We start from the raw sequence: 15,584 nt of genomic DNA on the forward strand, positions 1-15,584 counted from the left end.
GGGAGGCAGAAATCTTGCTGATTGATCGGGGATCAAATACTTATTTCACTCATTAAAATGAAAATCAATTTATAACTTTTTTTGAAATGTGTTTTTCTGGATATTTTTGTTCCTATTCTGTCTCTGTTAAAATAAACTGACCATTAAAATTATAGACTGATCATTTTTTTGTCAGTGGGCAAACGTACAAAATCAGCAGGGGGATCAAATACTTTTTTCCCCTCACCGTAGGTGCGGCCGCCGGCTCCATTCACTATGACAGCTTGCTGGCAGCCACACCTACTCGCGGCTCTCTACACAGCCACTGATCACTGCAGGTAATCGCTGGCTGTGTAGAGAGCCGCAAGTAGGTGTGGCCACCGGTGACATGTTAGTATAGTGAACGGGCCCATCGGCCACACCTACCCACTGAGAGACACAGGAGAAACTGCTCATCAGCTATCCTTATTTTTAGCGTATTTTATGTGCAGCCTAAGACAACTCCTCTTCTTCCAAAGTGGCCCGGGAAGGTCAAAAGTTTGAACGCCCCTGCTCTGTAGTTACTAAGGGCTGACCAGTGTCACCACTGGGTCATTCTAGTCCCTATTGGTCTGCACAGTAATATTTAGACACCCTGTACCATTGACAATAGACTACAACAATGGAGGAGGTTAGTACAAAGTATACCCGACTTCATACCTAGGTCTGTGCCTTTACCAGATATTTAGGGATTGCCGCGGCTTCTCAGTGTAAAATAAACTTTATTTAAATCCCAATAAAAGTTTGTTTCCATACAAAAAAAAAGTACAAATTCAACAACTTAAAGTTCATCATTTTCAGGCTGTGGTCTCATTGCTGATTTTATACGTTAGCGATGGAAAAAAAAAAAAAGGATGCAAGATGACCAAATTGCATGAACATAGCAGATTCCATTTTTTCACAGGACGATACATCGTCAAAGATTTGGAATGGAAACCTAAAAACAGCCCTCATTTCAGCATAATACACAGCCACAGAAGTTAAAGTGGTTGTAAACCCTTTACATATACCCAGTGAAGTGACTGGCCTCAGGGGATACACAGGGAGATTAAACAAATCCTCCTAAAGTTGTGCCCGTTTATCTGCATCCTTCTCTTCATCTGTTCATAGTGTGGAATTATAAAGCTTATCTGAGCTGTCAGAAAACAGGGGGCAGAGAACTAAAATTACACAGAAGTGAGTGATTGGCACGTTTGAAACCAGTAGATAAAACGAATTGCCATTTAGGGGGAAAAAAAAAAAAAAATTATATATACACATACATACACACACGTGTGTGTGTGTGTGTGTGTGTGTATAGATATACACACACACATTTTATATAATATATATACACACACACACACACACACACACACACATTATATATATATATATATATATATATATATATATATATATATATATATATATACATACATATACATATACACACATACATTATATATATATATATACACACACACACACACACATATACACATATATATATAATCAACCGATATATCGAGGGCCAATCTGCACTTTCCCCGATATTTCAGAATCGGCCCCAGAGGTGACCGATATTGCTGATATTTCGGGAAAGTGCTTGTACCGGAGTGATGCCTGCAGCTAGAAGCATCACCCCCGATACTGGCGTCCATAGCCGACGGTCGGCTGTCTTGTAAAGACAACCAATGCGGCTGAGAAGCCGCTCGGCTGTCATTACAAGGAGCGGGAGGGGACGCCCCCCTCCCCTTTCCGTGGCTCCCACTGGGAGACCCGGACAACCAGCCTCCACGGCTGCCGAAGACCCGATTTAAAGCCGCATTCGGCTCTGATCGGGGTCTCCATGTAAAAATCCAGAAGTGATGTCATGACATCACTTCCAAGTACTCTGCGCCGAATTCAAAAAAAATGACAGCATTCAAAAAAGCCAAACTTGGCGTTTTAAATGCTTTCAAGTGCAGAGGAGGGGTTTGAGGGTCTTTTAGACGCCCAGATCCCTCTACAAGAGTACCTGGAAAAAAAAAAATATTATATATTTTTAAATGTCCGAAAATATCGGCCAATACCGATATACGATGACCAAAATATCGGTATCGGCAATAAAAAAACAATATTGGTCAAACACACACACACATACTGAAATTTCCTGATGTATTCATTATAAATTATCTTTTATTTATGCTTATAGTAAGGGTCGACCAATATAATTTTTTTAAGGGCAGATACCAATTTTTTGGCCACTTTACAGGCCGATAGCTGATTGTCTGTACATTTAAAGTTGGCTGGCACCCTGCTGTGGGTGGGTGGCTGGTTGCTGGCTGGCGTGTCCGCTTTGGTCCAGCCTTTCCGTGCACTGACCGAGGAGAGGGAGGCAGCAGCCTTTGCCTTATCCAGGTAGAAGAAGCCAGGATTCAGTCAGAACGTTTGCAGGCCCCGTGCGCAGCGCAACTGGGCCTGCAGTGCAAACATTTGAGTCCTGGCTTTTTCTACCCGGGCCAATGACATAGTGGGCCCCAAAAAGATGGCCGCCGCGGCAGGGGGAAACCAATATAGGTAATTTTGTGACTGATCCTGATTCTTCTTCTTCAAAAAAGAGAATATCGGCTAACGATAATGCGCTGCATCGATAATCAGTCGACCCCTAGTTTATAGCAGATTGACTGTGCCCCATACCCCCCTCTGCAGGATATTTGGCTGTGGGTTAGTGACCCCGGTTGGTGGGTGTGTGTGGCTTTCCTGGGCAAACTCCCATCACTTGGAACCCGTTATTTTGCTCCATTGCCTCTGTACAACTTTGGAGGTTGGGAACTAATGCTGGGAACTTTGACTTGCTTTGGGTAATGGAACCTTACTTTTACATATATATTAATAAATCATGTGGGAATATGGACACTGTAGATTACTTGATGATATTTTTACCAGTATTTTCACCACGTTTTTTCCTGAAGAAGCCGAAAAGGCGAAACATGTTGCATTACAAGCATGATGAATAGGTTTCCTATGTTTGATGGATGGCAACATAGGGTTGTACAATTTTTTTTCACATTTATGTAACCAAATACACTTTGTAATTTTTTTTAAGTACTTTTTGAGTAATATCTCCTGAAAAGTACTGTATTTATTCGAGTATAACGCGCAAAATTTTCTACCAAAAAAAGAAATCAAAGTTTGGGTGCGCGTTATAAACGGGGGCTGGGGTGGGGTGGCATGGCAGTGGCGGCCGGTCCATTGAGGGCGCAGGCGAATTGTGAGTTCGCAATGCGCCTTTTCCGGGCTGCAGCCGCTCACTGTATGCGAGGGCGAAGAAAAAAAAAACGTCCCCTCGTCGCGTACAGTGGGCGGCCCGAACTGGGGGTGAGAATTCTTATTATGCGCTGTATGGTCGCCGCTTCATTTCCTCGCCTCGCCCACACGTTACGGTAAGCATTGCTTTTGTACAATTCAGTGTTTTGCGTACCGTAATTCAGTGTTCTTCATATTTTAATTGATATACTGGTACCAGTTAGATGGCAACTCAGGGTATCGAGAAAACATTCTGCATATGACGCTTCATTCAAGCTCAAAGTTGTTGATCATGCTGAAATTCACGGAAATCGAGCAGCTAGCCGAGAGTTCACTGTTTATATACCAGTTTACGTTGTCAATAAATGATTTTATCATGGCCGCACGTGTTCAACAACATTTTTTTGTCAATTACAATGCTTGGTGTGAAACAAAATTTTATACCGATTTTTAATCGAAAATTAGGGGTGCACGTTATACTCGAATAAATACGGTACCACATTTTTTTTGTATATCAGTTCTTAGCTGAAACTACAGTGCAGAGCTCAGAAAGCTGATTGAAGAGAAGGAGGCATGCCCTCCTTAACACAGCATACAGGGACAGAGCTGAAGCAGTCACCTTTTTTTTTCCTGGTGTCAGGGAAACGTCTCAGAATTAATGCTTATAGCAGAGGAACGAAGCAGCAGACAGAAATGACACTTAGTGCTCTTACTTGAGTCAAGTACACACTATATAAGGATATGCTTTGTTCATATTTCATGTTTGAGGTTTACAACTACTTTAACAGTCTACAACAGCCTCCACATTTTCTAGCAGGTAAGGTTAACCGCTTCATACACGATCTTTCAGGTAGAATTTGCCCCAGTATCTGCCCTTCAAATGAAGGTCATACGGACTGAAATACTTCCTACACCCCATCATGTTGCGGCTCACGATGCGTTCGAACGTCCATGGATTCTGGTTGTTCCTTTGCTTCTCCTCCAACTCCTCCCGCATCTGTTTTAGGCTCTCCCGACTAACGGCCTTTGCTGGGAAAGGAAGCTTCTTGGCCACTTGTTCCAGAGCCGGCAGGACCTCTTCAAATTCGCAGTGACCCCCCACTTCCAAAATAAGCTGGTCGGCCTTGACTGGGGTGACATAATGGTCCACAGCGCCTTTCCCTCCGCCCATACGCTGCCCGAGTCCTTTGCGGGTAATGGGCTTGTTAGGCGCTTCTACCATCCATAGACTGAAGGTGGTGCGAGCGTCAAACTTGCGGTTTAAGGTCAAACGCATCATTTCCAAGTGGCCCCAGCGCAAGTAGCCGCCTCCCAGAGCCTAAGAAAACAAAATACCCACAAAACACTAAAGATCAGAGGATTTTACACAGGGTAACTTCACATTAGAGATGGGCTCGGGCGTGTTAGAGTTCGAACGTGCCCGATCCCGCCAGGAAGTCAACACTGCGCTCCAATAATCACAGGTAGGAACCCGATGCAGATCGGGAAATGTCTCACTGCCTGCGATTAGCAGAGTGCAGTTCTGGCTTCCTGGCGGGATCGGGCACGTACGAACTCGAACACGCCCGAGCCCATTTCTGCTTCACATTAGCAGGAAATATCAACTCAAATCAGCTGCTTTAACCTTTTAGCTGCCAGAGGCGTTTTTTGCAGGTTTTTTTTTTGCATTCGTTTAAATAATGTTAGGCCTGAAAATTACACAAAACCTACACACATTATATATTTTATGAAAGCAGACACCCTAGAGCAGGGATCCTCAAACTACGGCCCTCCAGCTGTTGCGGACTACACATCCCATGAGGCATTGTAAAACTCTGACATTCACAGACATGACTAGGGCATGATGGGAATTGTAGTTCCTGAACAACTGGAGGGCCGTAGTTTGGGGACCCCTGCTCTAGACTAAAGGAGAATTTAACCACTTGCCGACCAGCCGCCATAGTTTTACTGCGGCAGGTCAGCTCAGTTACGCGAAACGACGTACCTGTACATCGCTTCGTGTAGCACAGGGGTCTCCAAACTACGGCCCTCCAGCTGTTGCGGACTACACATCCCATGAGGCATCGGAAAACTCTGACATGCACAGACATGACTAGGCATGATGGGAATTGTAGTTCCTGAACAACTGGAGGGCTGTAGTTTGAAGACCCCTGTCCTAGACAAAATAGCGGTAGGTCCAATTTTTTTTATGTCACACGAGATTTCCGCAGAGGTCTAGGAACTGGAAAATTTCAGTAAAAAAAATACACTAAAGTGAATTTTAAGGCAAACAAAATGCAATAAACTACCCACATTTTTTGTATGTGTGTGGGTGTAAATCTCGCGCTGTCCTGAGAGACCTAGGTGTGAATACCCTTAATGCCGCTTGTACTTGTTACTGTTAACCACACAGTTAAAAGGCATAAAAAAAGGGGGGGGGGGGGAGGGGGGGTAGTACCGCGCTTCAAGGGATATCTATAGGGTGTACATATATCTCAGTGATAATAAATCGTGTAGAATAATAAAAATTATATTAAAGTGGAGTTCCACCCTAAATTTATACTTACCTCCATCTTCTCGCTCCGGGTCACCTGAAAAACAAATGGATAGTCGCAATTTTTTTTTTACTTACTTTGTTTAGAAGAAAATATACTTACCTTACTTCCTCTTCCTCCCCTCGGCGGCTACGGCGATTCGTCACTTCCTGGCTTGCAATGATTCCTGGGAGCTAAACGTCATCGCTCCCAGGAATCAATGCGCCTGCACCGGTCCCGACGTCAGTTCCGGTGCAGGCGCCGTCATACCTTGCTAAACAGCTTCTGGGCATGCCCAGAAGCTGCGCAGGGATGACGCTGCGGCACCAGAAGTGACGGCAGGGCCGGTGCAGTGCATCGTGGGACCGAAGAAGACGGAAGAGGACACAGAAGAGGATCGCGCTGGCTTCAAGCTGCCCACACCTGAGATGGCAGCGCTGGAGAATACATTTTCAAGGTAAGTATTTCTTCTAAAAGGTAAGTGCAACCCGGGACAGTTCAGAGGCTAGCCATTGTGGAATGCACTAGCCCTGACTGTCCCGGGGGGATTTTTATAAAAAAAAAAAAAACAACGTTCACTGGGTGGAACTTCGCTTTAAATAGCGTATTGTGCAATAGATCATAAATCATGTAGATATTCCATATGTTGCATCAAAATAATAAAACAAAGTTGATGATGAAAAGATTAATATTCCTAAATATATAGTTATAAATCACCGTGTATGAGTAAAAAGTATTAAACAATATACCAAATAATAAATAATGGAGGTTCTTATGGTGGTACTATATACAAGTACAGTATGTGCCAATAAAGTGCCCTGTGACAATAAATATAATAAAATTTGCGCCAATAAAGTGCCCTGTGACAATAAATATAATAAAATTTGCGCCAATAAAGTGCTCTGTGACAATATATATATATAATCAAATTTGCTCAATAAATTACATCTATATCACCTTGATTTATTGATAATTTGAGCAAATTTTATTATATTTATTGTCACAGAGCACTTTATTGGCACATACTTGATATAGTACCACCATAAGCACCTCCATTATTCAATCCATTATTTATTATTTGGTATATTGTTTAATACTTTTTACTCATACACGGTGATTTATAACTATATTTAGGAATATTAATCTTTTCATCATCATATTTGTTTTATTATTTTGATACAACATATGGAATATATACATTATTTATGATCTATTGCACAATACGCTATTTAATATAATTTATTATTCTACACTATTTATTACCACTGAGATATATGTACACCCTATAGATATCCCTTGAAGCGCGGTACTCCCCCCCCCCCCCCCCCCCCATTTTTTATACCCACATTTTTGGTAAAATATAAAAGACGAGGTTGCGCTGAGTAAATAGATGCCCAACATTTCACACCTAAAATTTGTGTGCGCCCGTGAAATGGTGACAAATTTCAGTGCCCTATATTTTCTACAGGTGATGCTTCAAAGGCCACCTATAGGTCATCAGTTTAGCGTTACGAAGGAGGTATTAGAACTATTGCTCTCACGCCAGTGTGCGCGGTGATTTTACATGTGTATCGCAATCAATGTTTTCACGCGTAGGTGACCCTGACACATGCGTTTACGTTCGTACATATGTATATGTGGGAGTTAGGCCTCAACATTTGTTTTTTTTTTGGGGGGGGGGGGGGGGGGGGACTCACATTTTTGTAAATATTTTATACCTCTGCAGCAATGCTGGCAGCACTCTACATCTATTTCCCAAAGACAACCTTTGGATATGATGCTGAGCACTTGCACTCAACTTCTTTGGTCAACCATGACAAGGCCTGTTCTGAGTGGAACCACTGTATGGTCTTGGCCACCGTGCTGCAGCTCAGTTTCAGGGTCTTGGCAATCTCCGTATAGCCTAGGCCATCTTTATGTAGAGCAACAATTCTTTTTTTACGGATCCTCAGAGTTCTTTGCCATGAGGTGCCATGTTGAACTTCCAATGACCAGTATAAGAGAGAGCAATAACACTAAATTCAAATTCACATTATGGCGCGCCAGTTGTTCAGAAACTACAATTCCCATCATGCCTAGTCATGTCTGTGAATGTCAGAGTTTTACAATGCCTCATGGGATGTGTAGTTCCCCAACAGCTGGAGGGCCGTAGTTTGAGGATCCCTGTCCTAATTGAAGTGGTTATACCAGGGTCATGGCTGCAGCTGTAATAGTGTATTTATTCCCTAAAAATTGTGTGTTTGCAAAAATCGCTGCACAAATATGTAACATAAAATTGCAACACCCACCATTTTATTTTCTAGGGCCTCTGTGTGTGTGTGTATATTATGTATATATATATATATATATATATATATATATATATATATATATATATATATCATACACACACACACACACACATATAAAATGTTTGGGGGTTCTAAGTATTTTTCTCACAAAATACTTTAAAGCCTATAACTGCAACACCCACCATTTGATTCTCAAGGGCCTCATCTTACCATTTCTTTTACTGACACCCAACAATAGGGCACCATTTCTCCCCCTAATACCAAAGCTAGGGTATGTTTTCTCATCCAGTTGAAGCCATGATGGATGTGGCGTAACGCGTAGAGGTACCAAGCTTGACGTCATTCATGTGATTCACTGTTGGAATTGTGATTCTTAAGCTGTGTTTTATTTCAATAAATACGAGCTTAATATTCGAAGCTGGAATCTGTCTTATTGCTTCCTAAACATTTGGGTACTGCACCATTGGAGATGGTCTCTGTGTTTCTACATGTGCTAATTTGGAGCATTGCCAAGGACTGTGGAGTTGCCTAGTGAGTGGACAACGCGATAATCTTCCTTAACCACTTGCCGACTGCCGCACGACTATATACTGCGGCGGTCAGCCCCTCCTGGGCAAAGTGATGTAGGGGTACGTCACTCGCCTACGAACCTGTGACCGCCAGCCACTCGCGATCTCGCTCAAGAGAGGGAGAAAGGCAGACGGCTGATGTATCGTATGTCTCTGTTATGATCTAACAAGCCACGCCCCTTGACGGTTAGAATCACGCCCCTAAGGACACATTTAACCCCTTGATCACCAATAAAGTTAACCCCTTCCCTGCCAGTGTCGTTTTTACAGTAACAGTGCATATTTTTAGCACTGATTACTGCAGTAATGTCACTGGAACCCAAAAGTGTCAAAAATGTCAGTCAAGGGTCCGATCTGTCCGCCGCAATGTCGCAGTCCCGAAAAAAAAAAAAAAAAAAAAAAAAATCGCAGATCGCCACCATTACTAGTTTAAAAAATAAAAAATGACAAATTTCTTTCCCATAGTTCGTAAATAACTTTTGTGCAAACCAACTAAAATACGCTTATTGCGATTTTTTTTACCAAAAATATGTAGCAGAAAACAAATTGGCCTAAAATGTTAAAAAAGTTTGATTTTTTAATTTTTTTTTTTTTGAGAATGTTATATAGCAGAATTTCTTTTTTCAGAATTGTCGCTCTTTTGTTTATAGCGCAAAAAAAAAAAATTGCACGGGTGATCAAATACCACCAAAAGAAAGCTCTATTTGTGGGGAAAAAAAAGGACGGGAATTTTGTTTAGGTACAGCGTCGCACGACCGCGCAATTGTCCATTAAAGTAAGGCAGTGCCGAATCGCAAAATAGGACCGGTCATTAACCACTTAAGCCCCGGAGGATTTGGCTGCTAAAAGACCAGGGGGTATTTTGCGATTCGGCACTGCGTGAGTTTAACGGACAATTGCGCGGTCGTGCGACGCTGTACCTAAACTAATTTGACGTCCTTTTTTTCCCACAAACAGAGCTTTCTTTTGGTGGTATTTGATCACCTGTGCGATTTTTTGATCACGCGCTATAAACAAAAAAAGAGCGTCAATTTTGCAAAAATAACAAATATTTTTCACATTTTTTTATATGAAATTCCCCAAAAAAAAAAGTAAAAAAATCAAAATTTTTTAACATTTTCGGCCAATTTGTTTTATGCTACATATAAAAAAAATTGCAAAAAGCGTATTTTGATTGGTTTGCGCAAAAGTTATTGCGTTTACTAACTAAGGGAAAGATTCTCTTTTTTTTTTTAACGCGTTATGGCGGCGATCTGCGTTTTTTTTTTGCAGTACTGCGACATTGCGGCGGACAGATCGGACCCTTGACTGATATTTTTGACACTTTTGGGGTTACCAGTGACATTACTGCAGTAATCAGTGCTATACATATGCACTGTTACTGTAAAATTACACTGGCAGTGAAGGGGTTAACTTTATTTGAGAGGGAGGGGCTGTGTGTGTCCCTAGGGGCGTGATTCTAACTGTGATTGGCTGTGGCTTGAGGTGTAAGGACACTGATCAACGGTTCTACACAATAGAACCGTGTGATCAGTGTTTTTACACCGAGGAGAATGATAGGCAGCTTGTTTACATCAGCCGCCTGCCTTTCTCCCTCTCCCCCGACGATCGCAGAGTGACCGGCGGACATCGGGTCCGCTGGTCACACGCGTGGGGGGGGGGGGGGTGGGGGCTGCGTGACCGCGCCGCCGGTGGCGCGCGCTCGCTCCCCAGATCCTCCCAGGCTAGTGACGTACCGATACGTCACTCTGCCTGTGAGGGGCTGACCGCCGCAGTATATGTACTTGCGGCGGTCGGCAAGTGGTTAAGGGGGCAAATCCTTCCGGGCTTGAAGTGGTTAAACGAACACTCCAACCACCATGACCACTTCAGCGATTTGAAGTGGTCATGGTGGAAGGAGTCAGAAACATCGGACATCCACAAGGGCTCACATACTTAATGTAATCAAACTAGTGTATGTAAAACTTATAATTTTTTCAAAATTCTCACTCTTTTTTTGTTTATAGCGCAAAAAGTAAAAATCGCAGAGGTGATCAAATACCATCAAAAGAAAGCTCTGTTTGTGGGAAAAAAAGGATGTCACTTTCATTTGGGTACAGCGTCACAGGAGCACGCAATTGTCCGTTAAAGTCACGCAGTGCCGCATCACAAAATAGGGCCTGGTCTTTGAGCAGCCAAATCCTCCTGGGCTTAAGTGGTTAATATCGCTACAGACCCCTAGCGGGTTAATTATGGAGGTGAGCAGACACTTCACCTGGGGATTGCAGCACAAGGTTTAAGGAGTGAACACATATGGAATAATTCACATATTGCACCATATATAGCGACTTTGTTTGCACCCTGCTTGCACATAGAAGGGCCTTCCTATTTTTTTATTTTAGCACATCAGGATTTATGGTTTCACTTTCACTTTATGTAACCAGAGACGGTGTTTCTGCACTATTGTTGCACTTTAGGAGGTGCTCATTTTGGATTGCACGTCTATCTAGTTACAATTTTTTTGTATTATACTATCGGTCATATATTTTTATTTATCTGTTCAAGCACTGTTAATCTTAATTTAAGAGATATTATTTTAGCAGCGCTCTCACATACACTGAACAAAATTATAAAAAACACAACACTTTTGTTTTTGCCTCCATTTTTCATCAGCTGAACTCAAAGATCTAAGACTTTTTCTATGTACAGAAAAGGCAGATTTCTCTCAAATATTGTTCACAAATCTGTCTAAGGCCCCTTTCACACAGGCGGACCGTTCAGATCCGCCTGTCCGTTTTTTTGGCGGATCTGAACGGTCCCCCCCCATGCATCTCTATGAGGGATCGGATGTCAGCGGAGACATGTCCACTGACATCCGCTCCGTCAAATCTGGACGGATGGAAACCCTATTTTCCATCCGTCCAGCGGATCGGATTGGATGATAACGGACCGACGGTCCGTTCCCATCCAATTTCCCCCATAGAGATGTATGGGGAACGGACAGCTGTGTCTCCGCACACAGCGCAGAGAACAGCTGTCATTCTCCTGCTCAGCGGGGGAATCGGCAGCTCGATCCCCCGCTGAGAAAAACAGAGTCCGTCCGACGGACGGATAGTGTGAAAGGGGCCTAAATCTGTGTTAGTGAGCACTTCTCCTTTGCAGAGATAATCCATCCACCTCACAGGTGTGGCATATCAAGATGCTGATTAGACAGCATGATTATTGCACAGGTATGCCTAAGGGCTCTTTCACACGGGCGGTCCGATCAGATCCGCCTGTCAGTTTTTTAGGCGGATCTGATCGGATGCCCTATTCAGCCCTATGGAGCAGCGGATGTCAGCGGTGACATGTCCGCTGACACCAGCTGCCATCCGCATCCGATCCTGTCCGTGAAATCCAGACGGATATGGCGCTTTTCCACTGCATAGAACCGTACCGGCTCGGCACGCTTTTGTGCTTTTCCACTGCGGTACCGCATGGTATAGGGTCGGAACGGTTCGGTACGGTACGGTATAGGTTTGCTTTTCCACTGCATGGAACCGAACGGTACGGTACGGCTCTGAAAAAACAGTACCTACTCGATTGTGGTTCCAGCATGTACCAAACTGGTACCATATCCCACAATCCTTTGCATGCAGTCACTACTAGCCACTGATTGGTCAGAGAATCACACCCACCCCCTTGTTATCCCACCCACTTAACTTAACTTTAGTACTACTTTAGTGGAAAAGCAAACCTATACCGAACCGTTCCGACACTATACCATGCGGTACCGCAGTGGAAAAGCAAACCGGGCCAAGCAGGGCCGAGTAGAGCCGAGCCGGTACTTGCAGTGGAAAAGTGCCAATAGAAACCCTATTTTCCATCCGTCCTGGGGATCGGATAGAGTGAGAGCGGACAGGCGGTCCGCTCTCATCCGATTCCCCATAGAGAGCAGCGGGGCTCCGACACCTCCCTCTCCACACACAGTGCAGAGACGGAGCTGTCATCCGCCGGCTCGGCGGGGATTGGCGGATCGATCCCCGCTGAGCAGAGTACGGTCCCCAACGGAATGCGGACCGTGTGAAAGAGCCCTTAGGCCCCTTTCACACATTCAGTTCATCAGTTCAGTCACGTTTTTTGTCTTCAGTCAACGTCCGTTTTCATCTCAGTTCATATCCGTTTGTCATCCGTATTTCGTCAGTTGTCATCCGTTTTCCATCCGATCCATTTTTTTTTTGACGGATGAAAAATAGGACATTCATCCGTTCAAAAAAAACGGACATTGACAGAAGCGGATGAAAACGGATGTTAACGAATCATCTGTTTTTCCATAGAGATGCATTGATGTCCGTTTTTCATCCCGTCAACAGATGGATGAAAAACAGACGAACGGACAGCATGTGTGAAAGGGGCCTTAGGCTGGCCACAATAAAAGGCCACTCTAAAATGTGCAGTTTTATCACACAGCACAATGCCACAAGTTTTGAGGGAGCGTCCAATTGGCATGCTGACTGCAGGAATGTCCACCAGAGCTGTTGCCCGTGAATTGAATGTTCATTTCTCTACCATAAGCCGTCTCCAAAGGCGTTTCAGAGAATTTGGCTGTACATCCAACCCGGCCTCACAACCGCAGACCACGTGTAACCACACCAGCATCTTCACCTCCAAGATGGTCTGAGACCAGCCACCCGGATGGCTGCTGCAACAATCGGTTTTGCATACCCCAAGAATTTCTGCACAAACTGTCAGAAACCATCTCAGGGAAGCTCATCTGCATGCTCATCTGCATGCTCATCGTCCTCATCGGGGTCTCCACCTGATTGCAGTTCCTCGTCGTAAACGACTTGAATGCTCACATTTAGGCCCCTTTCACACAGGCGGACCGTTCAGATCCGCCTGTCCGTTTTTTTTTTTTGCGGATCTGAACGGTCCCCCCATGCATCCCTATGGGGCATCGGATGGCAGCGGAGACATGTCCTCCAACATCCAATCCGATCCGTCAAATCTGGACGGATGGAAACCCTATTTTCCATCCGTCCAGCGGATCGGATGAGAACGGACCGACGGTCCGTTCCCATCCGATTTCCCCCATAGAGATGCATGGGGAACTGACAGCTGTGTCTCCGCACACAGCGCGGAGACACAGCTGTCCTCCTGCTGCTCAGCGGGGGATCGGCGGCTCGATCTCCCGCTGAGAAAAACGGAATCCATCCGGACGGACGGATAGTGAGAAAGGGGCCTTAATGGTATCTGGCACTTGAGAGATGTTCTCTTCATGGATGAATCCAGGTTTTCTTAGATCTTTCAGTTCAGCTCATGAAAAAAAGGGGGACAAGAAACAAGTGTTGCATTTATAATTATGTTCAGTCTAGTTATACTAAAGACAGGGTATGGTTTAGCCCCCGCTCACACTGGGGCGACCTGTGAGGTGACCTGGTCGCCTCACAGGTCGCCGCAGGTCGCCTCCCATAGGGAAGCTGCGGACCCGTTCGGATAGGAGCGACACAAGTCGCTCCGACTCAGAAAAAGGGTCCGGAGCTTCTTTGGGGCGACCAGGAGGCGACCGCCATAGACTTCAATGTTATGAAGTCCGTGGCGGCCGCTCCGAGGTCGCGGCGCGCTGCTCGCACCGCGACCTCGGAGGTCGCGGTGCGAAGTAGCGTCGCCCCTGTGTGAACGGGGGCTTACTCCCTCGGACATCAATGACATTTTCTATTCCCACTGGCTACAATCCAGGATTCCCTAAAGTCTGGAAGGCAGTGAACTGGCCCTTTATTTAGAACGTATGGAGACCCCTGGTGTAGCAAATCCTTCACTTGGGGCAGCTTGGCCCAAACAAACTAGTTAAAGGATCAGTAAAACTGGAGTTTCCCCTAACATACAAAGTAACCCTGTACTGCCAGGGTCACTTTATTTCCGTTTTATCACCGATCAGTTATGGTTACCAAGATGCCGTATTCTCCTTCCCGGAAGTCCCGTCCCTCGGTCGCAGGGCCGCGGATGTCTTTTAGGTTCTTGGGCATTCTCACCACTTTCGCTAGGTCCGGCGCTCTGTTCAAAAAGCGTAGTTTGGGTCTTTCCTTCATCTGGACTCCTGAGAAACAGAAAAAAAAACGATTGAGTCTGTAAATGTAGTCCCCTTGGGTTAGAAAACAAATTAACTTCTTATAACTGCGACCTGCGGGTACAGCACAATGTCCACTATTTACACATGAACGTTTTTTATGCAAGTTTACCAAATACAGGTACACTTTAATATATTAACTTGAAAAAGCAACATACAGTTGTGTTCAAAATTATTCAACCCCCAGTGAAATTGATTGTTTTGGCCAGTTTGACATTGATTTTGATCATTCAGTCATCCTGCTTACAATTAAATCAAAGAGGCACGTGTAGGTCAGACAAATATAACATAACATTTATAATGAAATAACCACAAATGTCTTTTCTGTGCTCACATCATTATCAGTTTTATTCAACCCCCAAGTGACATTCAATCTTAGTACTTAGTACAACATCCTTTTACAGTTATAACAGCTTTTAAAAACGTGAAGCATAGCTTGACAAGTGTCTTGCAGCGATCTACGGGTATCTTCGCCCATTCGTCATGGGCAAAAGCCTCCAGTTCAGTCACATTCTTAGGCTTGTGCACTGCAACTGCTTTCTTTAAGTCCCGCCAGAGGTTCTCAATCGGATTTAAGTCTGATGACTGTGATGGCCACTCCAAAATGTTCCAGCCTTTAATCTGCAACCATGCTCTAGTGGACTTGGAGGTATGCTTGGGATCATTGTCCAACGTCTCCCAAGCCTCAGGTTTGTGACGGACTGCATCACATTATCATCCAATATCTCCTGGTACTGAAGAGAATTCATGGTACCTTACACACGCTGAAGCTTCCCTGTAACTGCAGAAGCAAAACAGCCCCAAAGCATGATTGACCCCCCGCCATGCTTCACAGTAG

At 44.4% G+C, this 15,584-nt stretch overlaps 1 protein-coding gene across 1 annotated transcript in view; it reads right to left on the bottom strand.

Annotated features, from left to right (window-relative positions):
* Positions 1-4,117: 4,117 nt before the first annotated feature.
* The window catches only part of MRPL16 (mitochondrial ribosomal protein L16), a 100,168-nt gene continuing 88,701 nt past the window's right edge, over positions 4,118-15,584 (bottom strand). The window contains exons 4-5 of the mRNA XM_082267185.1: positions 14,568-14,716; positions 4,118-4,606 (exon numbers count right to left, since the gene is read on the bottom strand). Of these exons, the coding sequence (XP_082123311.1) occupies positions 4,121-4,606; positions 14,568-14,716 (635 nt within the window). The 3' untranslated portion in view covers positions 4,118-4,120. The remainder of the gene's footprint in view (positions 4,607-14,567; positions 14,717-15,584) is intronic.

The sequence above is a fragment of the Pelophylax lessonae genome (assembly GCF_965119305.1).
Source record: "Pelophylax lessonae genome assembly, chromosome: 9".
Lineage (NCBI taxonomy): Eukaryota > Metazoa > Chordata > Amphibia > Anura > Ranidae > Pelophylax > Pelophylax lessonae.